This window comes from Grampus griseus (assembly GCF_964374135.1).
Source record: "Grampus griseus genome assembly, chromosome: 5".
NCBI lineage: Eukaryota > Metazoa > Chordata > Mammalia > Artiodactyla > Delphinidae > Grampus > Grampus griseus.
In genome coordinates, this window is record NC_138998.1 from 34,017,068 (window position 1) to 34,031,296 (window position 14,229).

At 39.5% G+C, this 14,229-nt stretch overlaps 1 protein-coding gene across 3 annotated transcripts in view; it reads left to right on the forward strand.

Annotated features, from left to right (window-relative positions):
- Window positions 1–10,756, forward strand: part of ACAD11 (acyl-CoA dehydrogenase family member 11) — an 89,130-nt gene extending 78,374 nt beyond the window's left edge. The window contains exons 18-21 of one of the 3 annotated variants that reach the window (XM_082654809.1): window positions 1,540–1,569; window positions 6,773–6,889; window positions 7,785–7,894; window positions 8,801–10,756. In XM_082654809.1, coding sequence (XP_082510935.1) covers window positions 1,540–1,569; window positions 6,773–6,889; window positions 7,785–7,894; window positions 8,801–8,915 — 372 coding nt within the window. In that variant the 3' untranslated portion in view covers window positions 8,916–10,756. The remainder of the gene's footprint in view (window positions 1–1,539; window positions 1,570–6,772; window positions 6,890–7,784; window positions 7,895–8,800) is intronic. The other 2 variants (XM_082654810.1, XM_082654811.1) reach the window with 2 other exon arrangements.
- The last annotated feature ends 3,473 nt before the right edge of the window (window positions 10,757–14,229 follow it).

Consider the following 14,229-nt stretch of genomic DNA (forward strand, 5'->3'; position numbering starts at 1 on the left):
CACCTGTTGAGGGATATTTGGGTTTTTTTCAGTTTTGAGCTGTTACAAATAAAGCTGCTATAAACATTCAAGTATAGGTTTTAGCATAAACTTAAGTCTTTATTTCTCTGGTATAAATGCCTAAAAATGCAGTTGCTGGGTCATGTGGTAGTTGCATGTTTAGTTTTTTAAGAAACCACCAAACTGTCTTCCAGAATGACTATGCCATTTTTCCTTCTCACCAGCTGTGTATGAGTGATCCAGTTTCTTAGTAGAACATTATGTATAATGTTGGCTGCAGATTTTTGGAGATGTTCTTTGTTAAGTTGAATTACCCTCTATAACTAGTTTTCTGAGAGTTTTTATCATGAATGAATGTTGAATTTTGTCAAATGATTTTTCTGCATTAATTTGTATGACCATGTGATTTTTTTTCAGTTTGTTAATATGATGGAGTACATTGATCGATTTTCAATACTAAACTACCTTTGCATCCTTAGAATAAACCCTACTTTGTCATTATGTATAATTCTTTTTATTTTTTTGAAAGTTTTATTTATTTTTAAAATTTACTATTTATTTATTTATTTTGGCTGCGCCAGGTCTTAGTTGTGGCATGCGTGATCTTTAGTTGCAGCATGTGGACTCTCTTAGTTGTGGCATGTGGGTTCTTAGTTGAAGCATGCAGACTTCTTAGTTGTGGCATGCGAACTCTTAGTTGCTGCATGCATGCATGCGGGATCTAGTTCCCCGACCAGGGATTGATCATGGGCCCCCTGCAATGGGAGCACAGAGTCTAACCCACTGGCCCACCAGGGAAGTCCCGAGAGTTATGTTTTACTTGGTGGAAATTTTTAGGACTTCAAGCCTGAGAGACAGCATCTCAAGTAACCCTGAGAGAACTGTTCCTAGGAGGGAGCCAGGATATATAGGAGTTTTGCAACAAAGGGCAGGTAGTCTGAACATCAAAAGATTATTGTTAATTAAAGAAAACCAGATTGTCTAGATTTATGTTAATTCTTCTTTAGACATTTGGTAGAGTTCTCCAATGAAACCATTTGGGCCTGGAGATTTGGTCTGGGGGTAGTTTTTAATTTACAGTTCAGTTTCCTTAATAGTTATAGGGTTATTCACATTATCTATTTTATATTGAATGAATTGTGGTAGTTTGTATTTTTTGAGGAAGTGATCCATTTTGTCTAAGCTGTCAATTTTATGTGTTTAGAGTTGTTCATAATATTCTCCTGTTATCCTATTGATGTCTGCAGGGTCTTCAGTGATACCCTGTTACATTACTGAAATTAGTTATTTGTACCTTCCTTTTCCTTTGTTTGTCTTGTTAGAGGTCTGTCAATTTTACTGGTCTTTTCAAAGAATATATATTAATTATTAATATATAAAATTATACAATATAATAATTGATATGACTTAACATTAACAAGATCTTTGTTTCATTGATTTTCTCTTTTTTTTGTTTTGTTTTCAATTTTATTGATTTCTGCTATTTATCATATCTTTTCTTTTGCTTTCTTCAGACTTATTTTGCTCTTTTTTTCCTAGGTTCTTGGTGCGGTAGCAAGGAGTATTGATGTGAGACATTTCCTCTTTTCTAATCTATGTGTTTAGTGCTGTAAATTTTCCTCTCAACACTGCTTTACCTGTATTCCACAAATTTTTATGTATTGTATTTTCATATTAATCCCATCAGTGTATTTTTCAATTTTCCTTGAGATTCTCTTTTTAAAATTTTTTAATTAATTAATTTGTTTATTTTAATGCTATTCTTTAAAAAAAAATTTTTGGTCTGTTTTCTCTCTGTGGTTCAGATTGGGCAATTGCTATTGTCCTGTCTTCCAGTTCATTGATTTGTCCCTTTGTTCCCTCCATTCTGCTGTTGAGCCCATCCACTGAGCTTTTTATTTAAATGGTTATATTTTTCAGTTACAAAATATCCATTTTTTTCTTCTTTATTTCTTCTTAGTAATTTCATTACTAAGACTTAAGTTCCTTTGCTGAGGCTTTCTGTTTTCTCATTAGTTTCAGTTGTGTTTCTATTTACTGATTGAAGCATTTTTATCATAGTTGCTTTAAAATCTTTGTCAGGAATTATAACATTTCTGTTATCTCAGAGTTGTCATCATCATAAATTTTGAGACTTCCTGGGTTTTGGCATGACAAATGATTTTTTTGTTAAAACCTAGACATTTTCATATTATGTTATGAGATTCTGGATCTTATTTAAACTTTCTATTTTAGCTGGGTTTCTCTGACACTGCTCTGTTAGAGGAAGGGGTTGCACCTCATTACTGCCAGGCAGAGGTAGGTAGAAGTACAGCTTCCCACTCAGCCTCCACTGATAGCTGAGGAAAGGGGTGCATTCTCATCACTGAGTGGTCCCCAATGACATCATAGAGGGGAGGGAACTTGTTCCTGGTGTTGCTCCTTACTTGACACTCTCTGTCTGATACCACCCTGGCAAGGGTGTTGAGGTACCTCATCTCAGCACTCACAAGGGTGGAAGTCTGTGCTGGCATGAGTAGGAGTGGGGCCAGTGCTTTTTTTTTTTTAGTATTGGCTTGGATAGAGTGGTTATTCTCTAAGTTTTCTGTCTTTCTAGCTGCCCCTTCCCAATCCTTCAGCTAAAGACAGTATTTGTTGAGGCTGTTCTTCGTTTGATTTTTGTCTGTGCTCCTTGGTATTTCCAGGTTGCTGGCTTCTTCAGCTCCAAGTCTGGGATATATGAGACAAAGAGGAAACGGAGGGAACTTACTACCATGTTGTTCTTCTGTTCCCAAAGTCCCTGGCCAGTCTGGCTTCTTCTCTCTACCTTTCAGAGTCTTCTTGTGTTTGTTCTATGGATGATACCCAAGATTTTAGTTGTACTTTGCAGGAGGAATAGGGAAACATACATCTATTCCATCTTCCTGGAAATAGAAGTCTTTGGAAATACCAATTTCATAATTTGTGCAAGTATTCTATAAACCACAATGTGGAGTTCTCTGGGAAAACCTGAACTGGAGAATAGGGACTGGTGCTGAAGCTGAGGTAGAATCTGCTCCACTCTAGATCTGGGGCTTAGGAAACACACACTCAGGCATGTATACAGAGCACATAAATTTAGCAACTTAGATGAAATGGATCAATTCCTCAAAAGCCACAAAATACCAAAACTCACTGAATGTGAAATAGATAACCTGAATGGTTCTACAACTATTAAAGAAGCTGAATACACAGTTTAAAATATCCTGAGAAAAGAAATCTTCAGGCCCAAATGGTTTCACTGGTAAATTCTGCTAAACAGTTAAAGAAGAAATAACACAAATTCTACACAATCTCTTCCAGAAAAACGAAGAGGAGGAAGCACGTGCCAACTCATTTATGAGACCAGAATTACACTAATCCAAAACCAGACAAGAACAAACTACAGACCAGTATAGATGCAAAAACCTAGCAAATATAATCCAGCAATATGTAAAAAGGACAACCAAGTGAGGTTTATCCCAGGAATGCAAGGCTGATTCATATTCGAATATCAATCATTAAGAAAATTAATCATTGTAATGTGCCATATTAACAGCCTAGAAAAGAAAAACCACATGATCATATCGATTGATAGAAAAAGGCACTTGACAAAATTCAGCATCTATTCATGATAAAACTCTCAGCATACTAGAGATAGAAAGGAATTTATTTAACCTGAAACAGAGCATCTAAAAATTCTACAGCCAACATCATACTTAATAATGAAAGACTGAATGTTTTCATTCCCAAGATTGGGAACAAAGCAAGGATGTTTACTCTCACCACTGCTCTTTTTTTTTTTTTTAACACTTTTAAAATGTTTATTTATTTATTTATTTATTTTTAGCTGTGTTGGGTCTTCATTGCTGCATGCAGGCTTTCTCTAGTTGGGGCGAGCAGGGGCTACTCTTCATTGCAGTGCACGGACTTCTCATTGCGGTGGCTTCTCTTGTTGTGGAGCATGGGCTCTAGGTGCGCAAGCTTCAGTAGTTGTGGCACATGGGCTCCGTAGTTGTGGCTCACAGGCTCTAGAGCATAAGCTCAGTAGTTTTGGCACACAGACTTAGTTGCTCAGCGTCATGTGGGATCTTCCCAGACCAGGGCTCGAACACATGTCCCCTGCATTGGCAGGTGGATTCTTAACCACTGTGCCACCAGGGAAGTCCCATCACCACTGCTCTTTATCATCATAGAGGAAGTCTTAGCCATTGTGGTGAGACAAGAAAAAGAAATAAAGTGCATAGTTGGGGGAAAAAATAAATAAAGCTGCCCCTCTTTGTAAACATGATTGTGTAGAAAATCCTTAGAAATCTACCAAACAAATCAAAACAATCCTCCTAGAACTAATAATAAGTGACTTTAGCAAAGTCATAGGATTGAATCAACACATAAAATTAATTTTATTTCTGTATACTAGCAGTGAACAATCGGAAGCTGAAATTTTTTAAATACCATTTACAATAGACTAAGAAAGGAAATAGGTACAAATCTAACCAAACATGTATAGAATCTAGATGCTAAAAATTATAAAAGTGTAAAAGAAACCAAAAGGAGCCTAAATAAATACAGAGAAATACTGTGTTCATGGATTGGAAGGCTAACATAGTAAAGATGTCAGCTATTCTCAAATTGATCTATAGATTTAATGTAATTCCAATCAGAATCCCAGCAGAACATTTTTGTAGATATAAGCAAGTTGATCCTAGAATTTATATGGAAATACAGAGAAACTAAAATAATAAAACAGTTTGAAAAAGAAGAGTAAAGTTGGAGGAATCACAGTATCTGATTGAAGACTTACCATAAGCTACGACAATCAAGACAGTGTGGTATAAGGAGAGACACATAGGTCTTTGGAACAGAATAGCAGGTCTAGAAATAGACTCATAAAAACATGGGTCAATTGACTTTTTTATATAGGTGAAAATATCACGAAGATAAAAGTCTCCTGACCTGGTATTAGGCAAAATGTTCTTAGACATGCACCAAAAACATGACACATAAGGGAAAAATTGACAAATTGTACTTCATTAAAATTGAACACTTTGGCACTATGAAAGTCACTATTAAGAGAATGAAAAAAGCTATGGACTGGGAGAAAGTATTTGCAAATTGCCTATCTAACAAATGACTGAATAATGAACTCTAAGCCCAGCTCTCTAAGCCCACTTTAAAAATGGGCAAATGACTTGAACAGACTTGCCACCAAACAGAATTTATAAATGGCAAATAAACACATCAAGCGGTGACCAATATCATCAACAATTAGGGAAATGCAAATTAAAACCACCATGAGATATCTCACATTGTTAAAATGGCTAAAATTTTAAAATACTGATGATAGCAAGTGCTGATGGTTTGAAGAGTAACTGGAACTCATATACTGCTGGTGGGAATGCAAAATGGTACAGTCACTCTGGAAAACTGACGGCTTCTTACAAGTATTTACCACATGACCTAACAATTCCACTCCTGGTATTTGCTTTAAAAAAATAAAAAGGTATGTTCACACAGAAACCCATATACAGATATTTACAGAAGTTCTGTTAATAATTCACCAAAAACTGGAAACAACCCAACTGTCCTTCAACAGGTGAATGGAAAAACAAATCGTGTTACATCCCTACAATGGAATACTACTCAGTGATAAAGAGGAATGGACAGTTGATACACAGAACAATTCGGATGAAATTCAAAGGAATTATGCTGAGTGAAGGAAGCCGGTCTCTAAAGAATACATGCTAAATGATTCCATTTATATGACATTCTGGAAAAGGCAACAGTATAATAACTGAGAACCATTCAGTGGTTGCTAGAGGGCAGAAGTAGTGTTAAAAAGGGGCAGCATGAGGGAGTTTTTTTGGGGAGATGAAACTGTTCTGTATCTTGATTGTGGTTATACCAGTATACACGTGTTAAAATTCATAGAACTGTTCACCAAAGAAAAAGTTCATGTTTACTAAATAAATAATAGTAATAACACAACAAAGGATGCTGGACCATTCTAACACTGAAATTATCTTAGGAATTATCTAGATTGTCTATAAGCAGGTCCACCACCTTACATTTAACCAAGTGTCAATGGTAGTGTGCAGTTAGCATTCAGAAGGGCCAGTAAGGAGTGTCTTGGCAATAAGAAAATTGCTCAGTTAGACCATCTTAACTTTAGACACCAGGATATCCAAAATAAATTATTTTTCTTAGCAAATAAAGTTTTTTCTAAAATCCACCAATGTTACCTGCAGCATTCCATGGGTATGTGGCTGGCTGGTTATTTCAAACAAATTAACTCTTCCATTTAAAAATATATAGAGGACTTCCTCGGTGGTGCAGTGGTTAAGAATCTGCCTGCCAATGCAGGGAACATGGGTTCGAGCCCTGGTCCGGGAAGATCCCACATGTCGTGGAGCAACTAATCCCATGCGCCACAACTACTGAGCCTGCGTGCCACAACTACTGAAGCCCGCATGCCTAGAGCCTGTGCTCTGCAACAAGAGAGGCCACCACAATGAGAAGCCCACACACCACAACGAAGAGTAGCCCCCACTCACCGCAACTAGAGAAAGCCCGCATGCAGCAATTAAGACCCAACGCAGCCAAAGATTAAATAAATATATTTATTTAAAATATATAATTAAAATATATAGAGTAAGGCTTGAGAACAGTCCTTGGCGTAGAGGATGTTTTCACCAAACTACCAGTCTGTGTTACATGTGGACCTCAGACACCAGCTTATCTCCTCCTTCTTCTGCTGCCCTTTGCTCCCCTGCAGGAGGTGGTGGCTCACTGGATCGCTGAAAGCCGCATTGCCATTGAGGAGATCCGCTTGTTGACCTTGAAAGCTGCCCATAGCATTGATACTCTGGGCAGCTCTGGTGCTAAGAAGGAGGTGAGGCCCCTTGGACCACCATCTGCCAAGCCTTCTCCAAGAAGTTTGTCCCACTCTTTGGGCATTCCAGGTTTCATGGTGCCTTGAGGGCACTCAGAATATCAGAAGCTTCCATGTGATTTTGGTTTAAAAATTATAAATGTATAATTTATACATTTATACAATCACCCTTGCTAGTTTTCCTTTCACTGGGCTGCTTTAGGGAATGATTTTCAGGATGCAGAATATCTTCAGCTTTCTTGAGATGCAGCAAGAGAAGGCAGAGAAGGTAGGGAAATACCAAACTTCATACTGACTTGGAATTGTACCCGGTATGTTACTTTCTGCTAACCTCTTGACTTGGGCAAAGTATGTGACCTGTCTGCCTATGGCCTAGGGTTCTAGCGAAGACTGACCAAGTTGATACAGAATGCAGAGCACTGTGCTGCCACATAGAAATGTTTCATAGAAGACACCTCTCGTCCCCTGCCTTCTTATGTTTCTGGCTTATTTGGAATAAGAACATGATCGTTTAATTATAAAAGCAATGAAATTGCCAAGGGAAAACTGATTATCGAAGACTTTTTAACCCTTTATGATCCCTAAGGTGATGAATGTCACTTATCAGTTGCCTGAAATCCTTTTAGAAACAAGACAATACAAGTAATAAATAAGTTAATAAAATGTGATTTGGAAGAGATATCTCTTTCCAGAAGGTCTGTGTTGACTGAAATATGTCCGTTAGCTGCATTAGTGGATCTTTGTTGGCTTTCATCAAAGATTGTGTTTCAGTGGTGTGTGTATGTGGGAAAGTTCCCTTGTTTCTTTTCACAAAGAAAATACAGATTATATCAAATTCTATCACATTGTGTATTGTCTAAGAAAGGAACATTCTTTTTATATCTTGTTTATGTAGATTGCAATGATTAAAGTGGCCGCTCCTCGGGCCGTCTGCAAAATTATTGACCAGGCCATCCAAGTGTGTGGAGGTGCCGGCATTTCCCATGAATACCCTCTGGCTAACATGTGAGTAGATGTCATTTAATCACCATCTACATTTGATGGGCTTGGAGTTAAAAAAATCTACAGATGGCTTGATACTAACTGTTTATGAAGAAAATAAAAATAGCTAACTTACTTTAAAGCATAATTGAAGGCTAACTGAGGCAATATAGGTATTTTACTATAGAGCTCAGTACCAATAAATAGTTTTATGATTACAATTGTCATTTCACTCATTCATGTTCACTTTTACACTGAGAAGATGCACTGAGGGTTCCTGAGCTGTAAATAACTCATGGGGGTTCACCCTGGAACAGGAAGGAGAGGAGGGGAGCAGAGCAAGGCTTAGGTATGCACTTAGGACACTTTACCACCCACACCCAGAGGCCGTGGCCAGACTGCGGCAGTGCATGCCAGCCACCACCTCATGTCCACATGTGCTTTCTGGGATCAAGAAGGAATACTCTCCACTGCCCATCACCACTGGGCATGGTGCCACCTTCTCTCTCACACTGGAGATAAGAGTCTGGTGCCCCATCAGTTTCCCCCATCAATTTTTAATAAGAAAGAACTAAATATATAGTACTATATATTTATAGTATATAAATGTTATATATTCTTCATGGCCTGTGGATTACCTAAGATATCTCCTAGTTCTAGCAAATACTAGTACCTACAGCAAACCAAGACTGAGATTAAGCCCACTGCACTGTGCCATTTAAGATTCCACTCCCAAGGTGAGGACTTGAAAATGGCATTTCACAAGCCCTTGGGCTGACTTTCCTTGATTTTCCCTGTGCAATTTTTCTTATCACTGCCTTGGCGAGATTTCAAACACTAATAATCTTGGCTTAGAATCAGTGACTGATGTTAAAGCAACAGGTTCCTCTTTGCTAAGTCCTGCCATCCCTGCTCTTTGTGTTTTTGCAGGTATGCCCTAACGCGAACTTTGCGCTTAGCAGATGGGCCCGATGAAGTTCACCTCTCGGCAGTTGCAAAAATGGAGCTGTGGGACCAAGCCAGAAGCCTGAGGGCCAAGGTGTAGAATTCATCGGCTCCAGCATTTGTATCTCATTCAGCTTTTGCAGCAGTTTAAGCACAGGATTAATTACTCACTTTGGTAAAGTTTTGAGCATCTGTTTTAATCAATGGGTTTTGTCATTTCAAGGGTCACACTTAAAATTTTATAATTTCAAGGGTTTCAGTGAAAAAGAAATTTCATAGCTGTTGTCATTCAGTCTAACACCTAAGTGTATAGCATTTATTTTTTAAACGCTTCTCTTGTAAAGAAATCATGAAATAAATTGGAGAACTAAAGCATAGCGTAAAAATATTTTCACTTCTTTACTTTCAGGAATTGTTCCACTTAAATAAATATTCAAGGAATATTTAATCACTACTTTGTAAAAAATATTGTGGGATCCCCTTTTTAACATTGGTTTTAGGGGCTGGTTTAACACTTTGTGGTAATGTTTGCACTGGAGAAGGATGGATGCCTGATTGGGTCATTTTAGAGTTTGTATTGCTATAAGCCTCTTCATAATTCAACAGGAAGCATTTATACATAAAATCTGATTGTTACTAGAAGACATGGCATCTTATGAGAAAATATAATTAAGAAAAATTTTAATTATGTATAAAATGTTGATGCTAACAGTGGATAGTTTAACCTACAAGAAAGTTATGCAGTTTTGAGAGGAGATTAAAGACAGTGTTCTCTGAACACCATTCTGTTAATAGCAACACCCTAAGCCAACATCCTTGGGGCACTTTAAGTCAGTGCTGCCAAGGACTGCAGCCCAGGCCATGTTGTAAGTCTTGAGCACCTGAACTGTGGTCAGCATAACTGAGGAACTGAATTTTTGATTTTTTTAAATTTTAATTAATCCAAATATAGATTCTCAACTCAGTTACTGGAAAACTTTTAAGTATGCTTGGAATAACTTGGGTATGTGAATTGTCTTTTGCAAATGTAAATTGTATGAAATCTAAATACAGAGCAAGTATTTTGAATGAAAATTTAACATCCAAATTAAGAAAGTATACAATATATACCAGATTTTGAAGACTCAGTATGAAAAAAAAATTAAATGTCTCATTAATACTTTTCTAATATTGATTACATGCTGAAATGGTAATATTTTGGATATATTGAGTTAAATAAAATATATTATTTAAATTAATTTTACCTGTTTCTTGTTACATTTTTAGTTTGTGGAATTGGAATAGTTACTGGCAAATTTTTTTTTTTTTTTTTTTTTTTTTTTGCGGTATGCAGGCCTCTCACTGTTGTGGCCTCCCCCATTGCGGAGCACAGGCTCCGGAGGCACAGGCTCAGTGGCCATGGCTCACAGGCCCAGCCGCTCCACGGCATGTGGGATCCTCCCGGACCGGGGCACGAACCCGCGTCCCCTGAATCGGCAGGTGGACTCTCAACCACTGCGCCACCAGGAAAGCCCGGCAATTTTTTTTTAATTTTCAAATGAAAGTATTTTGAGTTTGGAAAGCTTTAAAACTGTTTTATTAGAAAGCATACACATCACATGAATCTATTGATGCGTAGAGATTATTTCAATCATTATTTAAATGTCATCTTGGAGTGGGGTTGGGCCAGACATTTACAAAGCCCATGTCATGTGGGCTTTGTAAACATTTGCCTTTGAGCCTTAACCTCGCTGCACCTTGTATTTCTTTTTGTACGTTGGGATTAACTTTTAAACCTAGAAGACCCATATCTACTGAGGGCTTGTGTGGGAATCACTGAAGCCATATAGAAGCACTTTGATACTTGTGAACCACAATAAAGTACTTTATAAGGCATCCTTATTTAAAGTGGATAAAATCTTATAACCCAAGCTGGTCAACCTTATTACTAGTTTTAAAAGCTGTGACTTAGGAGAAATCAGGATTGTTTCTGAACAATTAGAATTAAAAGTTATATCTGGTAGTTGTAATTTTGTGATAATTTTTTCCTCTTTGAGAAAAACTGGCTGTGTTGGTGGTTGATTCATTTCAGTTGATCTGTTTTTATCTATGTCTGTCACATCCACAGCCATCCCCCCAATGTGATCCATATTCACCTCTCTCACCTACCTTTAATTTATTCAGATAAAATCATGTTAAAAAAGAGTAGTAAAAGTTGTTGAAACGGAAAATTCCAGTCTCCAAAGGATAAAGTAAGATCAAGGGAACTATGCCTCAGTCACAGTGAGTGAATGACTGTAAACATGGGAGTGGCAGGGCCATTTCTGGGGTCTCCTCAGGTTGTCACTGCGGCTCACTCTGAGCAGTCCACCCAGGACAATCAGCCCGGTTTTGCCAGGAATTTGAACCCACACAGCTGTAAAATGAGAAGTAGCCCTTCAGGGTGACCCCACGCGGGAAGGCAGGAAGAAGGGGAGAGCTCACCAGTCAGGGCTTTACCCAAGATTTGCAGTGTGGGCAGCAGCAGGAGAGGAGGGGCTGTGGCTGCCCGACAGGAAGTCACCATAAAGCTCTACACATAAGCAGTCACAGAAGGTGTAGCAGTGCTTATCCAAGGGAGCAGCCAGTTAAGGATCTCTGGGAGTTGACGTTCTAACCTTTTAAGAACACACAAGAGAAATTTCAGCTGATCACGGAAGAGCTGATTTCCTCATCAACCTGTTTACAAGGCTTCCCCCAGGTCCATGTCACTCCAGCTCTTCCCACAACTCTGATCTACTTACATGTTATAGGCATGTGTGCATTTTGTCGAAGAAAATTAAAGTGGGTGACAGCAGCAAAGACCAATAGTAGCATGTAGGTGATTCAATAGATAGGCTGCACAAGGCTTGCAGACAAATACATCTTCCATTTTTCTTGAATTAAGCTACAACAGTTGCTGGGAAATTCAGAACAAGGCACTTCTCACCCAGGCTTCTGAAGGATTTAAATTAGTAAAGTTCTTAAATAAAGGATATTATAAAAATGAAATGTATTTAAGAAAATGACTGCTATGAACAAATGCTTGATTTCAGTCAAGCCAGGTAGCCTCAGCCAGACCTCTCTTTTTCCCAGGCGCCTGATGAACCCTCCCCAACAAGCAGAGTGGAAGGGGTGCAGGCCAAGCAGTGGGCCTCCTGTTAGCACTTGGGACCAATGTTTGTCTGTTGCACCTATTTCCCCACTCTCCCTTTGCCTGGATTACTGTGGTAGTCTTCTAACTGGGCTTCAAATCTGTTCTCATAGCAGCCAGCCTGACCCTCTCAAAATGCTGCAGTGGCTTTCCATCTCACTAGGAATAAAACCCTAACCCTCACCTTGGCTGACAAGGATCCACTTGAGCTTGTCCCCAGTACCTCTCTGCGCTCACCCACCTGCCTCCCTCCAAACAGCTTCTGGACTGTGCTTCCAAGAGACCACGACAGACCACGACAGCTGGGCCTCGGAGTCTTGGCTCTCACTCTTTTCTCTGCCTGGGAAAACCTACCCTGAGATTACCAGATGCCTGCTCCTAAGTCACCTTGTCGAAAGGTCCTTTCCTGAGCACTTGTTCTGAACCAGCACCACCTGCTGAAACTCTCCAGCCTCTTTACCTGCCATTCTTTTCACAGCACTTATCACTTGACATATCTACTTATTTATGGTCTGTCTTCTCACTAGAGTCCACTTTTTTTGTGTACTGGAACCATGCCTGGCTGGTATGCACTCAAAAAAAAGTATGAATGAATGAATTCATGTACATGGATGCTCTCCTTGTCCCTGATTTGCAGTTGGCTAGAGGGCAACTCATTTACTTATAGGTCTGCAAACAGAACAGAGCAGAAGCCTGAGCACCAGCCCATGAGCACAGTGGTTGGACAACAGACCCAGAGTGGGTTATGGGTAACTGGAGAAACACTAGGGCTGAAAAGGGATATTAGTGCCCCAGAAGTGGGGTGCGCACAGCAGTTTGGACAGATCAGTTGATGAAATAGGTGTTTAATGAGTATTTTAACAATTCAGAGAATGCATGTTTACTTTTTAAAATTTTCTTGATGGGGAATGCAGCCTAAGCAGCCAGAGTGCTGTGATCAGCTCGAGGTACAGAGGGAAGTCAGAGTAACTAAGAAAAACAAAACCACATTCAGTGATTGTTAGAATTTTCCAAATAAACAATATTCTGGGAAGTGTCCTCAATTCAGGACAAAGAGCATTCAGGGTTTATGATCCTGACACAATATTTTTATTTCTTTTTTTGTTATCTCTTTCTCATTGTGATTATGTGATTATCATGAAGAAAATCCACAAACATTCTAGTGTAATATTTTGTGTGGTTGCGATAAGCTCTGTGAAACAAGGGCTTTTATCTGCTTTATCTTCACCCCAAAATATGTGAGGAAACAAAGGGTGATTGTCCTGAGCAGTGCCTCTCTGGGGCCCACCTGACAGGTGGAGAATTGCATGTGGCCAGAAGCTCCTTTGCCCGCTGCATGGATGGTTGTTACCAGCCGGTGGAAAGTCCCGTTTCACTCTTTTAAACAAGTGAAAGTGGAGGCTGCAGATGCCTCCTCGCCCCCCTGCCCTGGCCTCTGTGACTTCCGTTTCTACTGGTTTTTCCTTACTGCATACCAGCCACACCAGCCTTCTGCTATTCCTCGGATACCCCAGATTTTTTTTTAATTAGAAACGATATATATTGTTTCCTGTTAAAATAGGGCACTCTTATGAGAAACAAATGTGCAAAAAGAACATTCCTGTGTTTTCTCACTTATCCCAACAGACCTGGACTGTTGATTCCAAACCTTCCTCACTCTGTACAGGGGAAGGCTCTCCACCTACTCCCAGGAAATTAGGCTACTCTAGTTTTAACTTTACTCGCATGCATGAAAAACATCAAAACCCAACTGTTAACAGGCTACCTGTCCCTAGGCACACAGGCCCAGTCCACTTGGATAGACAGACAGATGTGAGCCTCAAGTCCACAGCCCCCTGTGCAGGCCAGGATTAGAGGTATCCTGGTAGTCAAGTGGGTGCTGCTGGCTAGGGATCGAAGAAGACCCCAGCTCCTGGTCAGCTGGCTGAAAACATGCAGCCTCCAGTGAGAGGCTGAGATCCCTCCTTTTTTTTTTTTTTTTAATAACTTTTATGTATTTATTTATTTTTGGCTGCGTTGGGTCTTTGTTGCTGTGCATGGGCTTTCTCTAGTTGCGGCGAGTGGGGGCTACTCTTTGTTGTGGTGCGTGGGCTTCTCATTTTGGTGGCTTCTCTTGCTGCGGAGCATAGGCTCTAGGCGTGTGGGCTTCAGTAGTTGTGGCACGCGGGCTCAGGAGTTGTAGCTCATGGGCTCTAGAGCGCAGGCTCAGTAGTTGTGGTGCACGGGCTTAGTTGCTCCGCGGCATGTGGGATCTTCCTGGAAC